The following is a 21,017-nucleotide window of genomic DNA, read 5'->3' as shown; positions in this document are numbered from 1 at the left end:
AGGGCGTTCAGACAAGGCAGATAGAACGTCCATAATCATTACATTTTATGTATGCTTGGTTATTGCGTATGTTGAAGTTGTACGTTGATGACTAAGGTATTCGTAAGTCATGAAGAACTGTTCAAGATTTTTGAGTAGGCTGGATCAATGACAAAACTCAATCTTTGGATTGGTTTAAGGCGTTATATCATATATCCATGGATCGATAGAACCTTAACATGGAAGCGACTTGCAGGTTAACAATAAGGGCTGGGACTTGTGGAAGCTTGTATTTCTTTTTTTTTCGCTTTCAATTAGATTTTAGGTTATTCACTGCAGCATCTACTTTTTGGTGTATAATGTGAGATTGTGCTACATAAGTTTTCTGTGATGCAGTGCCATCAGGCACCACCGCTACAATAACTGATATATCGTACTTATGACTGAAGCAAACCCAAAAGCTCTTCGTAATTTATAGGTTACCAATTAACGTGAAAATGAGCTAAAATAACTAACCAGAAATATTTTACCTGTACCGTCATCATTTTTATTTCAGTATGATCAGTACTTATTACTTTTTTTTATTCTCATCGTGGCGTCCATTTTATTCTCTTATTTGTTTTCTTTGCCCAGATTTCACACAAATTCTCCATATTACATGTTAGATATACGCCAACAGATGACATATGAAGTTTCCGAATAGCTTTCATCACCTTTAGTTGATACATCCCTTCTCGACAAACTATACTAGTATCCTCACTAATAATGTTGTCCTCATTCGTAAAAGTGTACATCTAAAAAACGACACGTACACGCATAAATGTAAATCTTCTTATTTTTTTCTGTCTCTTTATATTTTTATTTAAAAATTCTTTGTCCTTTAGTTTATGATTCTTCACAGTCTCTCTCTCACTTTGTTTACTTCGCCTCCTTTGATTATACCTCTGTTCGCTGTTCGATGCTTCCGTGTTTAAAAATCCCCGCCAAAATTTTAAGTTTTGTCTGCATGTATGTTTGTGTCTATCGGTTTGTTTGGAATCCAGTGTTTTCAATTGCTGCGAGCATAAATAATAATTGACATGCTGAACTGAATTAAACTCGCCATCAGCATTGCTTTTCTAATATTTTACATAAACAAGTATAGTGTTTCGTATCATGAGAAAGAACCTGCTTAATTGGACAATTTCCCCTTCACCCTCTTAGTTTGAATGTAGCGTAAACTTACTACCCGACAATCTACTGCCGGCTTTTATAAACACATGGATTCTTTGCAATGATGGTTCTATCCTACAGAAAGTACCTGATGGCACTGATAAGTAGGCAGTGCCTTCAGAGAGTACAACTATAAAGCCCGCAAACCGTATTTGAGATTGCGTCTGTTACTAAACAGAACACATATTAGTGGAAGTCCATTTTTATTTCTGTAGGCCACATCTAGTTATGTAAGTCATAAATTGGTTAATTTCTCATTAGGTTAACAGGGCCAGCCAGAATAAATATATTACCATTTCTCTATATGAGTCGACAAGCAATTTGGCTGACAACAAAGCCAAATACGACCGTATCGGTGCTGTCGAATTCCCCGCTTTCTTAAATAACATTGCTGCTGTAGTGACCCATCAATGATTGTTCATTACAAAGCTACACCGTAGTTTCCTTCTCAGGTGGTTAAAGCCTCATTAATCTAGATGAGCTCGTGTTCTTTGGAACCTGTTACCAATGTTTGCATCAATTCACAAACGACTTTTCATATGTCAAGTGACCGTTTCAAAGTCACATGTCACATGCAAATGAAAAGGCGTCACAAGCAATTCAATTCGAGAAATTTTTTTTTCGTGTGCTTCCGTTTGATTGCATGGATCTTTTGTGTTCAAAGCTATTCGGTGCAAATTAATAAAGCCACCAGTTTTTACACAGTATCTACACGCTGGCCCATCATATCGTGATTGTATTGACCTCTGGTTAGCCCTGCATTTTCGTTTTTTACCTTTCATTTGTTTTTTTACCTCTCCTCATCCATCGATTCTGTACATTGGCTTATTAGTCATTCTTTTTATTAGCATTATTATACTGATAATATAAATATAATCATTCCAATAATATTATATACCATAGTTTTTCATTTCTATATGTACCATTGATACCTTTCTATTGCTATATATGCACTAGAATGCTTATGCGTGTAATCATCATTATATATATCGTGTACTTATACTTTTCCTATTATTATGATTTATTAGTACATCTATATATACTGTAAATCTACGCAATCGTTGTTGTTCTCAAGCTTCCTCGCCACGTATTGCATCATGTATGCAGCATAGGCAGAATGTTTCATCTATCGAAATTCTGCATATTCGTTCATCGCGTAGGCCCCTTAGGTTTATTCTTTTTCAAATAAGTTTGTCTTTTTCAGTTAGTTCAAACCAAATATGGTACGGTACAATGAGACTCTAAGTGACGTAAGTTTCTGCTCCAAGGAACGAAATACCATATTCTCTATGTAGACCTCAAAAACCAGCAAACAACGACCCAGCTGTCCAATATGGCCCAGCTAAATGTGTCAAAATTTTCCTTTGTTCTTGCTTTGTTCCAGTAATTTTTCTTTGAGCTTTCTACAGGGATCTGCTTTTTTGTTAGCTTGACCTAAAGCTTCGACAGGTAATGTACTAATACTTTAGGTTAGTGATACCGCCAATCTGGAGCAAACGGTGAACAGTAAAAAATGATTCAAACAATCCTTTCTTTTCCATGTAAGCAAATCTCAGAGCCATCCACTCATTTTAATCACCCTATTAGTTACAATCAAGTTGTGTAGCACCAGTTGATTTTGACAAATTTTCGAGCATAGTTATACGCTTTATACTCTGGTTCGTATAGATAAAAACCGATGTGATCCTAAAGCTGAACAGGTTCTACGAAGAAGCGTAGTATTATACAAACACACATCAATCACTTTAACGAGAGGTTCACTTTAGGACGTGCTGCAAACATTTAATTTTAAACATAAATCCTTGAAGCCTATAGATAACAAGGTATAATACATAGATATGCCAGAGCCTTGGAAAATTTGAAACGAAGCATACGCTGGAGCAGCGTTGAGTCTATTGATGGTCGTGGCTTAAGGAGCATTAGTAGAACATAGAAACATGTGCGATTATGGCATGATCTAGTCTACAGCACCCAAAACTGTCGCTTCCCCTTAGCAGGGGCGTGTAATTGATAACACACTTGATTTTGTTTATCCTGTGATCTTCGTCTCTGGCCTAATGGGTTCCTCATTAAATTCAACAGATGCATTCCCTCTAACGTTTATTCATGCTTCGCTGAATTCGCAAAAAGTAGTGGCAATACACGAATGGCGTATAGTTTTCCCAACAATGAGCGGATGACAACCGTTATACGACGCCCTTATCTGTATATTCATAGATATCATCCTCTTCGTCGTCCAGCTCATCGTCTTCTTCTTCCAGCAGGTCGTTTTTGCCTGAAATGAATGACATATAGGGAATAAATAGTAGATAAATGTCTCCCGAGTAATAGTAGATGTAAAAAAGTAATATCTTTATTTGCTCATACATGTGGTCTAGTATATGTCGACTTCACGATCACGGGGTCTGTTTATTATGATTGTACTGGCAAGTCATTCACGCACAGCATTCAAGTACATACAGACGCACCAAGGCATACAAAAAACATTTCTGGATTGGGTAACGACAGGGCTCCCGCGTTCTGCGACGAACTAAGGAAATCCGTTGAACTGAATTGACAATTATTATAAATTATTACATTTTAACAATATTGACCATACAGGAGAGAACGACAATAATTTGTTTGCCTTATGAAGAAAAGAGAAAAATAAAGCGCTTCCACCTAGAACAACGAAGTAAAGTAACAATCAAACTAGGTTTGCTATTTTCATTATTCAACACCACTTCCGCTAAGTTCACCCTATTTTTTTTTTTCGTTTTGTGTCTTTTACGTCTTTTCCCAAGTGTGCGCCTAAATTTGTTATCCGTCTCGCTCTGTACAAAAGATTATACTCGTTCATATGCAGTTGGACACGACAAGAGAGTCGAGATAAACTGTAACTAGACTCATGACGTGTTCTACAAACATCACAACCAACATCCCAGCTTCGTTTCACATTTCAGATACATATAAGTTACATTAAGGCATTTGGAACGACAAACGAATACCAACCCAATGGTTGTTCCAATTCGTCTTGTTCTCCACATACTCGTCATCGTACGAGTAGGCTCATGTCGTCGTCTCAATGAGGCGGTTTAACAGTTCATATAGCCACTGTGCCCGTCGTTGGCTGTACCGCTGCTAGGCATATCGCCATCTAAACAGGAACCAGATTGAGGCCAAACAATATAACCAAGGCTACAATGGAACTTAGTTGAGAAAAAAGAAATGAGAAAACCAAACCTAAAAAAAGCAAATAGAAAATGGCGAAAGTTGAAAGTCTAGGTTAAGCAAGCGGTGGACAGAAAAGTTCACCCCGAATCGAGGTGGGGAAGAACAAGTATGGATTAGAAAAAAACTTAAGGCCGCTACTAAAGTTTTGAAGCTAGAAGATTTTTTAAATTCACTTTCGTCGAAGATACGGTGATGAATTCTTTAAAGGTATTCCATTCCTGTAGCGGTTGGTAGAGAATGTAGCACGAACCTCGACGGTTCACATGCCTCTATTGTATTCATGATCTTTGGCATGAGGGCATGTATTTACGTCTGAGATAGACTGTGGGGGTAGACTTCGTTTGAAGTCTTGGAGCTTGGAATGTTACAGACGTTCAGGAGCACTAAACTATTTAACAAAATGTGATTCGGAATCACCCCGATATAAACATGCTAATGGAGAGCTGCATATTAAGTAGAGAAAAAAAGCAGACTGCGACATGTGCACGGTACGTACGCAGGTGATTGGTTCAGGCTGAGCGTTCATGCGTTGGAAGGCAACACCTATGAAAAATCGACGTAACTTATACAACGTCCATCGTCTAGCATGGGCAATCTGATTAGAAGACACGATCATCAGAAAGTATAATTTGAGTGCAGGTAACCACAGGCATTCTATAAGAGACGAGAAGAACGAGGCGGGTCTAGGGGGTGACATGCCCAGCTGGTGTTCGAGTCAAATCTAATTAGCCAACTAAACAACAATAGGATTAGTCGACAAAACTTGACGGACTCTGAGCACCGGTGCTGATGTCGCCATCATTGGTGCTACTATTCATCGCCTTATGAAAACTATCCCTACTTGCGCTTTTCTGCGGAGCGGTGACAAGGACTCCGCCCGTAGCTCCTGGCCGGAGCACCGATTGACCAGCAGTTGTTGTCGATGCTGCGTTCGCCTGAGCTATGGCTGATGTAGGGGCAGCCAGAAGCGATTGAGAGTCGTGCTCCGATGAGGAAGAGCTCGTCGAACTTGCCGAAGAGGATCGGCCACCCACAGCCAGCGGTACAGCTACTGCAACGGCGGGCTTTGGCAATGCGGGTAGTAACTGACCGTTGGTTGCACCTCCACTACCCCCTGATCCCGCACTACTGTTCACGCTTCCCTGTAATAACAATGAAGGTGTACAATTGAAAAAGAGGTTAGACATTCATACACTCCCAAGCACAAAGGCATGAGAATACATTGACTATCATTATCTTATTGTATTTTTATTAATGTAAGATTATAACTGATCTCTGTGAACTTCCTAGTCAATGAATATACATATTTTTTCCCTAAAATAATATTGGCTAAGACGTCGATTCATTTTCGGTGGGAAGTACTTCTTATTTATTTTTGGTGACAACCATATAAGCCGCAGTACAACAGATCAAGTATTGACACAAATATAAACAAACAGAATCATTTACCACTACAATTAGTATAGTGTTATCAGTTAGTATAAGTAATATGAAATAATGCTACTTTATATACAGGTTAATATAACTATATTAACAAATGGCCTATCAGGTTAGCTCACTCGCTACGCGCCACAAGGTTGTACACCTATGCTCTCTTTGCGCTTAACAATAAAATTATACCTCTTCATTGTATGATCAAAATAATATTATTTTTTTTTGTGTCGGCTGTTTTCATACTGCCATAAACAAACAGCACCTGAGTTCTTTTTTAATTTGTAGCTACATTGAGTGCCAGGTAATTTTAATTGCGCATCACTTTAATTCTACAAAAAAATCCCCCCCGTACTTTATTAAAGTGGCTAATATCCTTCGCCCAGACCATATCCCCATAACTAACAGTATAATGTGTAAAGTATACGCAAGGCAACTTTACGGCAAATGATCTCAAAATTTATCAGTACATAAGTAGGCAGTTTTTAATAGCCAAATCTACTCGCTGAACGAGTGTGAGAAAGAGAACCGACTTTCTAAATCTTTTATTATGGTAATTTTTATTAGAATCTCACTTTATGGTTGATATTTGTATCCTAACTTAGGTTTTCGTTACCCAGATGAATCACTCTGAATTTTTACATCGAGGTCTTTAATCCCATATATTCTAACTAATTTATTTAATTATTCAGAATTATCTGCAACACACTACAGGAGTTGACATTGTTAACAGACATCAGTATTTTAACGCTGTCTGGATACGCATCATGCTGAAGCAGATCCTTTGGGACGGGCTTAGCGAAGTTGAACAACAGCAATAAAATATGGTCTGTAGGGCAGAAGTTGAACATCGTGGTCTTGAAAGTGAGTCTCCAATTTTGTTTTAGTGGATATTTAATATTTCGCTTTTCCTCATTCGAAGGATATCACAGGTCTGTGTGATGAGCCGAGGCTAGACTCTCACTGAAGGTAGAACGGACTGGACAGCCTTAAATGCGCTTTTCAAGTTGCAGTCGCTGTGAGTGACATCTACGAGAATGTTATTTTTTGATAGTCCAGACAGTGTCGTTCCGAAAGCCCAGCAGGAAATTAACCGCGGAATAGGCGTTTCTATTCGCGTATGGTCGTGATGAGATCAGCTTTAAGTCTTCGGCGTTCGAGATAATTGCATTGCCTACCACACGTTCGAACACTTCATAGTTCACGACTGTGAGTAAATCATGCGCTTGCCTCCTTCATGCACAGCAGCGATCCAAGCATATCGATCTATATTGGATATTTTTCCATCTGCGAGGAGCGTTATATAAGCCACATGCCGATATATGTTGAAAAAAAGAATTTTAATGGTAGAGAGGGAAGTGGAGTTAGCTCAATCTATGGCCGATAATGTCTTTCCTGTCGTAATGGCGCACTCGGTCGACTTGACTGTTATTTATCATTTTCTTCGTCTTCTATTTCGCCGTACCTCTCTGCCGAAATTAACGTAACTGGCTTCGTTGGCGTAAGCCGTGGGAAGCGTCGGTTGGGCGTACGTAGGAGTTAAGTTATGAGCGGGTGGAGGAGCTGGATGCGTGAGGAACGGCTGTGGCGTGTACTGGCCTGTGTAAGGCGGCATCGCCGTCGGAATAGTCCAGCCCGTCGGCGCAGATAACTCAACCCCAACACCAGTATCCAGTCGCATATCGTTAATACCTTTAAAGAAAACGAAGAAAAATTGCGTGTATCTAAGAGGAAAACCTTACCAGATGTAAGTCGTTATTTATTCGTCTGTGAATCTACTGCAAACATTTAATATGCAACCTCTTAAATAACAGTTGACCTAATCGGAACAATGCCAACAGCTGAAATGGATGATTCCACATTCTTCCAAAATAAAAAAAAATATTTTTTTATTTTGGAAGGCTCACTACGATTGTTTCGTGCAGGGGATCTAAGTCGCTATTGTAATTTAACGTATAGCCACTCACGTTTAACTATATCATCACTGAAGACGTAGTAGCACTGTTCACTAAAGCTACTCTTGTTCACTGTATGCTTGATAAGGCCCTCTTTGAGCAATCTAGTCGCCTTCTTTTTTGCATCCTTCCTATCACGAAAACCGGTCACGTGATGGAGCAGCCAGTCGACACAATCGCTGCCAAGAAACGCGTTTCGAATCGTAATTTTAAGCCACATACGGTCTCGCACATCCAAACCCGAGTCTGGAGACGCCATCGCCTACAGCATGAAGCCGCGGTACCGACAAAAAGGTCCAAAACACTCTCACTACATTTCCTTGCAGTCTATACGATAGCTCAGTATACAATACTATCATTGATTTTCACACACCAAAATGATACACAAAACAAGACATGGTAGCTATAATACCAGAGCTACTTTCTAATGCTACGTCTACACATAAAGTTCACTGGTGCGTATTCAATTAACTTCGAAACCTCAAATATGCGACAAACTGTCGTGGACAGACAAGGATAGCCCTACAAGCTTCAACTATCCAACGTACCTCGGTGATATGCCTATTTGGCGTATCGTCTACACTAAGTGAAAGTAGGGGATTTGAGTCGTGCTCGGTGCCTAGCGATGATGAGGTAATAGTTGATACCGATGGTGGACGCAATGGTGGAGGTAACTCTCCGCAGGCACCCTGACCAGGCCCGAGGAACTGAGGGGTACAGCCTAAAGCGGCCTCCGTGTGTGCAACCCAAGCACCAGGATCGATTGGTCGGACCTACGAACCACATAAATGAATTCACTAAATTCAAATTTTTTTTTAACAGGATCGATTTTCTAAGTTCAGCCACAAACAACCACATATACCTTGGGACAGACGCTCAAAAAAAACAAACATCTGGAAAGGCAATTTCAGAACGTCTGTGAGTAGCATATTCTAAGCGAAGGACTTGCTTTATGCAGAAATCACTTTTCGCACATTGGGAACAAAAAACGTGTGCAATCAGAAACATTACCTGTTCCGTTCGTGGTATAGTGAAATAGCCTTTTGGGTTAGGTTCCCAACATTTAGCCACCACCAGTTTAATTGGGCCGGGCTTCTGTACGGCGTCACGAAGTACCTTGACGGCATGGTCATTGGACATTTGGTCGAAGCTGATGTCATTTACCTGCAAGATCATATCCCCCGGCTCGATGCGACCATCTTCAGCTACCGCACCTCTGAAATGTAACCGAGATTATCGAGTTTATGTAAAACCCTGTATTAAGCATTTAAAGTTTACGCAAATTGTATACTATATGCTGCATAGCAAAAGCTACACCGGCAATCATTACTCCTTTCACTTATACGTTATTGACGTTATGTTACACGTTTGCAGTTTGTCATATGTTGTCAACGTTTACGTCGAACAATGCAGTACAATCGCCTGCAAGACCCACAAGGACCAGCAAACGTTTAGTGGATAAGGTATCACGATATTTCACTTCAAATTGCCGGGAAATGCGCTACTAACCCTTTCATGATTGACCCTACATAGATTCCACCATCTCCTCCGCGATTAGACTGCCCGACTATACTGATACCAAGAAAGTTGACGGAATCTGTAATGATTTATAGCCAATATGAGAACAGCTATTAATTCCGTCCGTTAAATTAAACTCTTGTATCGTTTGCTTTTTCAGTTTATGGGAATCTGCTGCTGCTGTTATTATCATCAATACTATCGACGTGCAACTCCTAGTATTACAGCTTAATAAAAGTTGAATGATAATCCTATCCAGCATGAACCAAGCAAAGAAATAAAACTACTGTAAACGAAATAAATACAAGTTCGTAATGGGGCCTTTTTTCTTTGTCTCTTTCTCAAACTCACCTAAATTCAATGTAACTGTGATAATATTTAAAGACACACTACTATCCGTAATACTCGACATGGTACTGCTCGCCGCTCCACTCATCAGGGTGAGCTTCTTCCTCCGTCGTCGTCGGAGTTGCTGCTGTCGACTATGATAGAGTCTTGAAACACTGCTTTCGTCGGTCGTTGTACTCATCCGAGAGGTGAGATCCGAATCGTCATCAGAGTCGAGCACCGTTGAAGATTCCACATCGGAAGTCATTACCGAGGATGAGTCATAGTCATACTTCCTCTGGTCTAACGCTCTGTCTTTGTGAGGCGGTAACTGATTTGATCTGAGAGAAATCAAATGAAATGAGTTACGTACAATAGGCAACATAAGGGATAACGAGCTAAGCAAAATAAATATGGTATTGGTTCTGTACCTGGATTTTAACTAATGAAGATATTTAATCATGTGACTGAGGTTATTTGCACGGCTGGTAGGGAATTCTGGCGTTACTGATGAGGTTCAAATAAACAGCTTGGGCGTAACTGCGGGGTCTCAAAAAAGCGCCTATTAAAATAGGCTCTGATTTAGATACCCCAGAAGAGAAAACTGAAACTTTGAAAGAAAGCTGCACCTTATCTTTACCATTTATCTTTGGAGATGTTAGTGCGGCAACGAAAACGCTTGGCTATGTGTGTGTCTAATAAGATTCTAACTATGTGTAAAACGTTTACTGCTTAGGGACCAAGAAAAGTTTCATTCTGTGGTGAAAAATACAAATGTCAAAAATTCTTTAAAAACAAGCTTGGCCAAAGATCGCTGATAATATATATGTATATAATCCGTGACGAAACATTTTTCAAAAAAAACCAACCTAGCCCAATCCATCAACCTGTCTCCTCTTATTCGCAAATAACCCCTTTGTTTTAAACGAGGGCGTTCCCGTTGATGCTGCATGTCATTACTGATGCAGATAGCCCTACAGCTTACCTGTGATGCTCTTTTTGACGTCTGTAGTAGCGACCCTCTCCGATTGCGGCTCCGTTGGCGTCCGTCGCGCCAGTCGATGCTGTCACCTGTGAGGCGCTGTCGGATGCATTGCTTCCGTCTCTTGACACAAGCCACGAAACGACGCGACCCTTGAATGCTGGCAGGACGGCTGAATCCTCGACGATTTCCTCCTTCACCACGCTGAATCGTTGTAAGCGGCCGCATAGTAGCGCATCAAGACAACATTTAGAATTTAACCACACAGAGAGAAGTCACAAATGTAACTTATTGATGGTGTCCTATATGACGAGAAGTCTTATGCCATTAAGGGAGCTTACTAGTCATAGTAGATATGCATGTAAACAACTATTTTATATTATCTAAAATATGTCTCCATATGTGGCACATAATTTAGAGCGAAAGGAAGGTTGAAAATTAGAGATATAGGCTAGTAAAGAGGCGTACGTTACACGATGGATGTAACGACAATCATAGTATAACGCAATGTATATACATAGACAATGTGTGTACATAGAATTAACATTTTCTTAATTTCATAATTAGAATGAATGCGCATCATATGAGAACATTTTTGTAGCAAAATCGCTTGCGTAGATTATATGTAGAAATGAACAGGCGCAACCACTTTTAATTTCGTTCCAGTATATAAACGAAAAATGTTTTTGTCTCGTATTGCAATTTACTCGAAATTTACAAATTAGGTACGATACATAAATATTTATTAACACGCGGTGGTGTTCCAAATGGTGCTCTCAAGTACAATTTTCATCTGAAGCTAACAGGCCTGTATTTTGGCTGCTGTTTCTCGCTATGGAACGACTATTAAATGGTCACGTTAAACCGTACTAGAAATGACAGAGACGCAATACAGAACCCACTGGACCTGCCTCGGGATCTCGCTTTACTTCATCCTTTTAAGCCAGGTCATATTAGATCGAGGTGGTCGCATGGATTACCTAGCTAATTGGCACATTGCTAATGTAACAGAAGCATTCCGCGTAGTCCAAGCGGAACAGCAATGCCTTCTATCCAGTATCATACTACGATCCGGGTACAAATATATTCGAAACAGGTTTTTTGTTCAGTGCCCAGCAACCCGGAAGTTTACGACAAATTATCATTGTCTCGAAGTTTTTAGCCAAACTTCGCTAAATCGCAAAACAACCTTTACATTTATTGTCTTTTTAATTTTCTCCACACATATATTTATAAGCAAGCAAAAGTCGGTGGCTATGTGGTGTGTGTTTGTATGTCTGGAATCAATCCGCTGTTTTCGGAATGAGCTTCTTCAGAAAGCGTTTCTATGCTGTATCAACAACCTTTTTGTATTCATACAAATTGTTGCGGAACGCAAGTAGTGTCTCCTAGTCTGTTTCAGTCTGAGGCTTAGCCGTTCTATTCTATACTATAGCATAGTTAAGTGCACCCACTTTTTGGAGCGAGCGCGCATAACAGAAAGTCGTATATGATACAATTGCTCGTTATGAGGACAGACAGAATACGACTGAGTTTTTGCGTCGAACACCGGTTACCACTATCCGGCGCCTGCTTGGTCTGTAAATGTTATTCATGATGACCCGGCATAAGTTGCTCTGTCGCTACTCGTACTATTTCTATTCCTACAATAAAGCGAAAATACAATATCTATCTGTTAACATGAACGTATTAACCATAAATGAGGATAACAACACGCTTAGTAATCACTACCTGAAATAGCCTTGATGACCAGTCATAATCGCATGATGCCTCTTCGGTTTCACAGATTCTCCCTTCTCCCCTTGTCCTTATTTTATCGTTGTATCCATCAGTTCGAACGAAACTTCAATTTCATTTCATTGACGTGCTTAAAGCGTTTGTATTATAGTTTACAATATGACTACCCGGCAATGCATCGACCGGCGGGTCGATATTGCCGCCGTTGCTGCTGCACACGACTGATAACTACGGTCGCAGAACTGGAAATAGAGGTCAACATTACCATCGAATGATGTGTAATGACCTCAACACTAACGGGGCTACGAAAACAGTGTCATGGTTGTCCATAATTCTTGTCATAAATCCTGACAACTTTTAATGAGCTATATATATATATATATACACCCAGCATATCGTTAGCAGTTTGGTAAAAGCATTGTTCTCTCCTTTTCTGCAGGAATCTGATTCTGAATTCCTGTACATTTAATGACTGAGGCGATACGAATTAGTCAAAGAATCGATTTACACGTAGGAAACTCCTTGAGCACCAATTAAACTGGTTCGACGATATAACCAATTCGAATGAGCGGAACACGACAGTGCCGACGGGCAACACAGGTTCGAAGAAAACTACTGATTATAATTCACAGGTAAAATTTATAGTTACAAAAAAAAAGATAATTTGTTTGCACATCAGAGAATTTTATTGATGATGTTGCAACCGCCCACTGCTATCTTATTGGCTGGTTTGCCTTTAATAATAGACCATGGAAACCACGAAATGGTTGTACAAAACGCAAGAAAATAAAAGGTGATATCTGTTACGACCGGGCTGGGATATTCAGTGGACGTACACGTATCGAAGTTTGAGTCAGCTTGTAGAGGGAACCGTATATTGTCCCGTGGCAGTGAATGGTACTTGTTCAAATTTATCCATCTCGCTTATGGGGAAACATGCTACACCCTGTAAAGCTATATTGCTACTTATCTTTTTTACTATGTGTAGAATGCACTAATAACTGAACAACCATAGCGTAGAATCATGATGACAAAGTAATACAAGCCGTGGTTATTATTATTATTTTCAATTATTATTATTATACTGTAATTTGAATAGCTAAAAACACATCTATACCTAGTCAAACTTACATTATGTAGCATGTATTGATAGTAACGGACTTTACAATGTAATGCAGGTTTACATCATAGTCTTGAGTGCGTTACGGTTGCAACCACGTGCAAAATAATTGCGGTGGTAACATCTTTATATGAACACAGCTACGTCTACCTATACTACTAAATAATTCGTTTAGCAACATATATTCAAAACCTACGGTGTACTAGGTATAAGTTTTAACAACCATATATTGCTTTGGTTCTGCACAGAATATGTAGTTACGTATATTTATACACGCACCAAGCAAGACAGTATCAATACAATTTGCAAATAGCTTATGGCTAGTATTATATCTGATACGTGATATGTAGTGTGAAAATACTCATTATTATGTGAACAGTAAGTTGGAAAATATTTTTTTTTAAATAGAACGCCAATTAATAATTACACAAATCTAAATCAAATCAAGATCAGACAGATGATTTGACTTGCTTTATAGGAAACTTCTTAGAATGCAATAAACGACAAGGGCCTGTGGACTGCCTCAGTGTTCGCATTTTTCGACTTCGGACTAACGACGCTTTCACTAATTCAACCAGATAACGATAATCAATAACGACATCACGCAACATAAAAATCAAGTTGGTCTTTTCAATACACCATCAATGCTGCAAGAAGTATCCCTCATGTATTTTAATCTGCTGAATTCAATGAAGGATGGCATATTACCCCAGTTTAAAAATTGTTCCCACCTATGATGGCTGGTCGTGTTTAATTTTCATGTAAAATCACTTTCGCACGAATCTTCATGACGATATTTTTGAGCGGCGTGCTTGAGAAATCAATGAATGTTCAAAAAATGTGCTTCACTTCGTCGTGAATAATAGTTAGGGTCATAACCATGAAATGCATTACCTCTGTCATCGGTTAACTAGCAAGCTTTCATAATCCATGAAAACGTACTTAACGAATTTTTTCCACCTAGTTTGTATCTTCTCTCCCCAGAAGAATTGGAGTTACCTAAAACGAAATTTCGGTGTCAACGAGGTGAAACGAAAGCGTCTTACTCCAAACGTATGGATATTGCTTCGAATTACTTTATTCCAGCTCAATCTTGACCACATATCTGCTATGTATATCGTATCGAAACTAGAACATTTAAATTACGATAGCACTAACAATGACGTTTTCAAAATAAACATTTTCTAGCAACGACAGTACGACAAAAATCCGTCTCTTTTTAGAAACTATTCCAGTCATGAAAAGGATCCTATATGAAACTTTGCCATTTCAACGTGAATTCCTTATCCGCTACCTCTTTCCTAAAATCAGCTTATAATATGCCGATCTTTATAACACCACACAAAAACGCGCAGTACTCCCGCCTGCTTTGCTGCATTAGCTGATTCAGTTACTTTTGTCATATCACTGAATAAGCGTCAATTAGATACCACCGAAATTGCAGCATAAATACAAAATTGGATATGAGCATCTATAATATAATAAACTAACACCACCGCTACAATCCACCTTCTTAATAAAATTCTTTCATATGAAGATATAGTATAAACAAATGAAACGCGTATATGCCGTTGTATGAAAGTCCTTCATTCGCTTGTTCGTAATAACCGGTACAAATCAACTATTATTACACAAATATATATACCTTCCCTTTGGTCATCTTATTTTATCATTTCATTTAAATCTAAATATGCGCGAACTGGCACGAATGGCGTGGCAAGACTAACCCATCTCCTGCCTGTCGCCCGCGTTTCATTGACAGCACCAATATGAAAAAGTAGACGAAAAGCGAGGTCGCTGCCAGCTAGTCGTAAGGGTAGCAGAAAGAAAGCTGATAACGAAAGATAGCCCCAGAAAGAACACAAGATAAGCCGAGCCGAAATTAATTGATTGATGAGAAAGACTAAAGCTACGAAGAGCAACACTATACGGACATTACACGCAACCGATTCTCCTAACAAACCGATGAATTCCCACCAAAATCGCATCCTCAGCAGTAACATAGACGACCACTTCCACCGCAAAAGCCTGTCTGCGCTGCTGACAGTTTGGTACCGCAGCGACGTTACCAGCATCGATATACGTCGCGCGAACTGGCTGTAACGGAACGCAGCACTGGAAACACGGTAGCAGGACAGTAACAGGCGGCCCTAGAAGAACCAGAATGACCAGGAGCGAACGAAACGATGTCGACGAGATCGGAGGGAGGAAAAAAAAGGAACAGCGACGAAGCACGCAGAAGAGGCGCTGACAGGAGGGAACAGTCCGCGGCCCACACTGTCTGGATGTCCCCGTTGCTGTCAACTGTTACCGGCATAACGGTAATCACAATTACAATCCCAACAATAGCAATACGGTATTTCGACGAATAATAATAATAGTAACTAAGATAAGCAGTAATAAGTGAAAAAAGCGGATAGGATGAGTGTCGTTCAGCAAACGGCTGCAACAGCAGCGACGACCGCGGTGTAGTGCGATTATGTGTCCGTGTCTCGTCTGGTTACGATAGGCATATATATCTAGTTCTAGCCATTAGTTTTCGGTTTTTAGTTAAGGTTTACCTTCTTTCTTTGAACATACATGCGGTAGTCCAGCAATGGCAGCAGTTGACAATAGATACAAAACGTCTGGCACGAAAGCGAATTGCAATGGCCAACCAGCGATAGTCAAACCCAGCCCTGATTGCATGAGCTGTTATTGCAGCTGCTGCTACTGTTGGCAGTACTATTTTTTTTTATTCGAACGGTACGTCCTTTTCGTCGGTGCATTCCACTAGAAAAGATGCCAGCATCACTGTATAGGAGAAAAGGATCCCCCATTGAGGCAGGAAGAAGGCGAAGACCTGTTTTTATCTTGACTCTTCCAGCCAGCGCACACTTTCTCTCTTTGTATTTGCGATGCATCACTTCGCTCCTTGGAACTCGCCGTTACTCTCGGTACGTAAAGACAACCAGCAATAGTTTGCACTAATAAAGCGTCATGTTTCAAAACGTTGTAACCGATAATAGTTATCGTTCATCCCTGTAAGCAATCAGGGAAGTATAACGGGGTAGATAATAAATTGAACGTTCGCTATTTTTCCGCCGTACTGAAACTACTTCAACCTACTAACCAACGAGCGGATACGCTTGAAGTAAGGATTAATCATACAGTCCAAAAGCACTAGAGGAATACAAAACAAGCTGCATAATTACATATGATATTATACGCAAATGGCTAAAGATAAGCAGTGAAACGTGTGTGGAAACCTAATAATAAGTGTTGTAGTGAGTACCCATTGTATAATAGCTAGCCACAAGCAATTCTAATTATGATAAACAATGACGCTGTATAATGTCTTTTCTTCACGCTTGAAAATAACAAAATATGATAAGCATCTAAAATATGCAATTCTTTAATGATTTTCATTAAATTTTCGATTTCACTAAGAAATATATTACTGAAAACAAAGCGTTCAACTGTCGCACTACATAATAAATTTTTGTTCCACTAAACTGGGCAATGTGCCACTGAATGAACGATTATGACAACTTAAATGTAACGCGATTCAAGCAGTTACCAGCGAAGAAGGCTCGACCGGTAGGCTGCTGTCGGGAATAATACGTAGACCATGCACGTCAGCAAGATCACCTCATCCCATTGATAGTAATTTAATTACTTTGTTTTCTAGTTTATTACGTTGTTGTGTTCTGGTCGTATGTCTCAGCTCTGTTTCGCGCGAGCAGCATTATCAACAGTGAAAAACATAGCATAAGCCAACAAAAAGAGAGAAAAAAAAACAGGAGTAATAACAGTGTTATGTTGCATTCGAATGTCGCAGCATGCACCTACGGCGCATCATCTTCTAGAACAACTTTCGGCAACACCTAAAGTACCACGCACTAAACGAGAGACATGTTGGCATTGGATGTGCTGCTGACTGATAAATAAGCTGCTACCTTGAAACCAATTTCCCTAGCTCTTGATAGGCTGCATAGTATGCCCAGTAAGTACTCTGCTTCGGATTGATTAGGGATTCACATTTTACGGAGTCGTAGCCGTCTCATTATCACGGTTGCCTGTCATATGGTATTCCTGATAAATTCGGTAAGCTAAAACAGTGCAAAAAATGCAAGCCGTGTCCAATAGATTAGCATTTGAAGTTTCCTGCTATCATCTGGGCGGCAAGAAGTACAAATTCTTCTTTGTTTAACTGTTGTTGTCTGGGTCAATAAAGAATCTTCCTTAATCCTTTTTTGCCTGGCGGAGTGGCTGTGCGGCAAAAAAGCTTTCATCGAGTCGGTTATCGTTATTACGTGATCGAGTTTCTTCGGTCGTATTACGGAAGAGGCCTTTTAAATGACTGCTGGACTGTGACGTTTTATGGAAATAAAATCAAGTTAGAACATATTTTACAATAGGGAAGTGGTTAGAATTACTGAAATTGCTAGTTTAGTTAAAATTTAGCAGGTACCTTTGGAGTAATAAGGTCATGGAGGGTTTAGCTATCTACTCTTAAAGAGGTGCTCCTCATATTACGCTTTAATCGAAAGGAAAGGCGCCCTTTGCGAAAAAGCTACAATTAGACAACTCCTATGGCAAGAGGATTCATTAGAAGACATTTCATTGTTTATATTGTATAGTTATACGTGGATGTCTGGCATGACCGTTGGCATGACCGTACTTTGCAGATGTCCAGGCGAGTTCATCTGATCTACAAAGGTTATATCCATGAAAGCAGAATCGCAGCCTGCACTAGCTTTGGCGTGACCCACCTATTATATAGGTCCCGCGCAATCCACTCAGTGAACAGCATCTCGCATGCACGCAAGCTGTTTTGAAGCTGAACCGAGCTTTCACTGATGGACCTGAAGGTACTATAGAGGCACTACCTTCGATGAAAGTTACTCAAATGGCTTTTGAGGCATGGATCGGTAAGCAGGTTGTATTGCTCCATTTAAAAAGAAATACTTCATAATTAATTTCACTGAGTTACTGAGACGTTAAACAGAGCAGTAACAATCCATACAGTATATCTATGGTGCTAAAGGTTACTGGCTTGGCTTGAATGCAATGTTCGGGAACTTTCGCATATTTTTCAAAAGCCTGCACTCCGTAATTCTAGAACTGAACGGTGGTCCAAGTGAGATCGACACGTACATCACCTTCAGTTTAACCTCTTTTAATGAAGCTGGTACGTCTTAGCCAAAAGAGCCATTGAAACATGTTAAAAAATCAGACAGACTTGAGCCACTATACAGCACATGCAGATGATACCTGTAACGAAAGTCAACGTAAGGGTTGCTCTAAAATTCCCACTGCCGCCCTGTATATAATTAATAATATTTATAGCGTCCAATCAATGGCGCAAACTGCGACGGTTTTACTAGACTGTACCTTAGATCTTACAAATCAGTTTTTGCCTTATTCAAAGGTGTACAAAGCTAAGTATGAGTAGAGTTGTCAGTAAATTAGCCCTGAATCAGCCGTAAACCAAATCATAAGATGGCACCTCGGGTAACAATCTCCCAGGGCTAATACGCCCGAAAGAGCTACAATTATGGCATTTAACCATTAAATGATGTCAAATCTACTGAGTTTAATAGCAAACTTGTGAACTCAATATAGGCATGCAGCTCTCAATGTAATCAATAAAGTTTCTATTACAGTCAAGAATCGTAGATATATGTTAAGTTGAAAGAACACGAACGTAGAATTAGCGACTACATACAAGAGAATTAACATAAACACTTCTCTATGTGAGGACTTCCCCCTTCTAGAGGTGACGCACTCCAGAGGTGAGTTATGCTTGGATACAACAAGTGAAAACTACATCGAAGTGGGTTCTGAACGGCGTGTCTAGATCGTTTACAACCTCTACAAACATTACGATCAGCTGTTGAGATTAACACTTAATAAAAGCGTATCCTATCGATCTATCAGTTGACGAAGAAACATCTATGGTAGATCACTGTCGAGAAATGGGTAGTAACTGTTACTGTAAGTTGGACTTACCCGAAATCAGCGTCGAGCGACTTGAAAAAGAACTTAAAGTTGGTGCGTTGTAAGGCGCCTTTGAAATCCTGTAGTGTCACCTGAGCTAGCGGTACCGGTACTTTCACAAGATAAGGCGTCTCCTCATCGTCAACGTAAAAGAAGATTTTGGTTTCGCTTTCGTTTTGGGCCATCATTTTGGAGCTGGACAATGACAAGATTTGGCCAGAGTTCCTAGAGCTACTATTTTCAACTGGAGTCCTCCCGATATAAATGTTAGCCAACACTATTCGGCTAGCAAATTACGCATGCCTTGTTGGTAGCTAGAGCACAGCCCGGCCAGGCGGGAGAAAAGCTTAGGTATGCTCAAGCTAGGCTCTAGATAAATTCATTTTACTTACTCAAAATCGGTATGCAGACAAGTAGGCAGGGGCTACCCGCACCAGTGTTATACTACTGTTATTGCTACAAGATGTACGAACTCTATGAAGTACCGCCCTCCACTACGGTCCGTAGCGTCAAATCATAACTCCGATCTGACTTCGCCAGCTTCTTGAGCCAGCAATCTCTGACAACACAACGGAGCATAACAGGACTCCTAATATTCGTAGAACAGATATACGTATACACGAAATGTCGTAATCGCAACTGTGGAAGCAAGCGGAACCGAAAGCCACTGTTGACAATCTACCGATCGGCGACACGTAGCACTCACATGCACTCTGTAACACTGCTAGCCAACGTAAGGCTGGCTACTAATAGAATCTGATGTCGTATGTACTGTATCCAGCACACGACACAGGGCACAGCAGCTTGCTACAACGATTAGCAGCACCGGTACTCAGCCTCATAGGAGCACCGTGTACACAACACTTGCACTTTTATTTTCGTACTAGCAGGAGCCGAGATAGAAATAGCTGGAGCACCAAAGCACCAGTCACCCCATACAACAAAACGACCAAGCCCGTACTACTAGCGCAAGACAGCAGGAGACCGAGGATCATTTCGGGAGAGACGTGTTTAGCAGACGAAATTACTGCGGTATCCGACCCTGCTTGCACATAAGAAGTCCAGGTAGTGGCTGCTGTGTGCTGCGAGTATCGAGCGAATCGGCATGACCCGCTATTTGAAGCCCGGAGATTTCAAGTATTGGTAGATATTTTCAGAAGCAGTAGCTCGATTATTATAAAAAGTAGCAAATAGCGTTTAGTTTACGAGACTGTCGGCAATGTCACTTTTTGATCGGAAAAGATCTTCGTCTCCTTCACTCTCTCTAGCTTCGGAGCTCCATGACATAGACCGAGTTCTGCTGGCGTGCTGCTGTTGTTACAGAATCCATTGCTACCACAGCTTCTGCGAAGCGTCTGCTAAAAAAGAGCAACATTGTCTCCGCTGTTAATAATTTGGGGGGGGGGCAAAGCGCCTACCTAACTATTTTCTCTTGCCGTGTAACTGAGTGGCGCCGCCTATCAGGTTGATGTTTATAAACAGAGCGGTGTTATACAAATAAAAAGACGTAAGAAGTAGGCGGGCTTGGATGTGTTTGACAAACGGCGGGAATACGGGTATT

The 21,017-nt window shown here is 40.3% G+C and overlaps 1 protein-coding gene and 1 long non-coding RNA gene across 6 annotated transcripts; one reads left to right on the top strand and one right to left on the bottom strand.

Annotated features, from left to right (window-relative positions):
• Positions 1-501: 501 nt before the first annotated feature.
• Positions 502-20,746, bottom strand: dsh (Segment polarity protein dishevelled). Of its 3 annotated transcripts, XR_002680134.2 has the most exons (11): positions 19,469-20,746; positions 10,621-10,821; positions 9,660-9,976; positions 9,300-9,387; positions 8,802-9,006; positions 8,339-8,563; positions 7,803-8,052; positions 7,301-7,527; positions 5,246-5,546; positions 4,183-4,327; positions 502-3,466 (listed from the first exon to the last, which is right to left on the bottom strand). XR_002680134.2 is itself a non-coding variant. In XM_022832725.2 (10 exons), the coding sequence occupies exons 1-10, from the start codon at positions 19,642-19,644 to the stop codon at positions 3,378-3,380; spliced, it is 2,079 nt and encodes a 692-aa protein (XP_022688460.1). In that variant the 5' UTR covers positions 19,645-20,746; the 3' UTR covers positions 502-3,377. The 3 variants fall into 3 exon arrangements, 2 of the variants coding, with proteins under 2 accessions (XP_022688460.1, XP_022688462.1); XM_022832725.2 differs by lacking the exon at positions 4,183-4,327; XM_022832727.2 differs by lacking the exons at positions 4,183-4,327; positions 19,469-20,746 and adding an exon at positions 12,349-12,506.
• Positions 7,444-9,642, top strand: LOC111260166 (uncharacterized). Of its 3 annotated transcripts, none has more exons than XR_002680136.2 (3): positions 7,444-7,582; positions 9,165-9,253; positions 9,469-9,642. It is a non-coding gene; the product is annotated as an uncharacterized LOC111260166 (long non-coding RNA). The 3 variants fall into 3 exon arrangements; XR_015310928.1 differs by lacking the exon at positions 7,444-7,582 and adding an exon at positions 8,016-8,084; XR_002680135.2 differs by lacking the exon at positions 7,444-7,582 and adding an exon at positions 8,924-9,013.
• Positions 20,747-21,017: the final 271 nt, after the last annotated feature.

Source organism: Varroa jacobsoni, unplaced genomic scaffold (assembly GCF_002532875.2).
Source record: "Varroa jacobsoni isolate VJ856 unplaced genomic scaffold, vjacob_1.0 scaffold_406, whole genome shotgun sequence".
NCBI lineage: Eukaryota > Metazoa > Arthropoda > Arachnida > Mesostigmata > Varroidae > Varroa > Varroa jacobsoni.
This window is presented reverse-complemented; position numbering and strand designations above follow the sequence as displayed.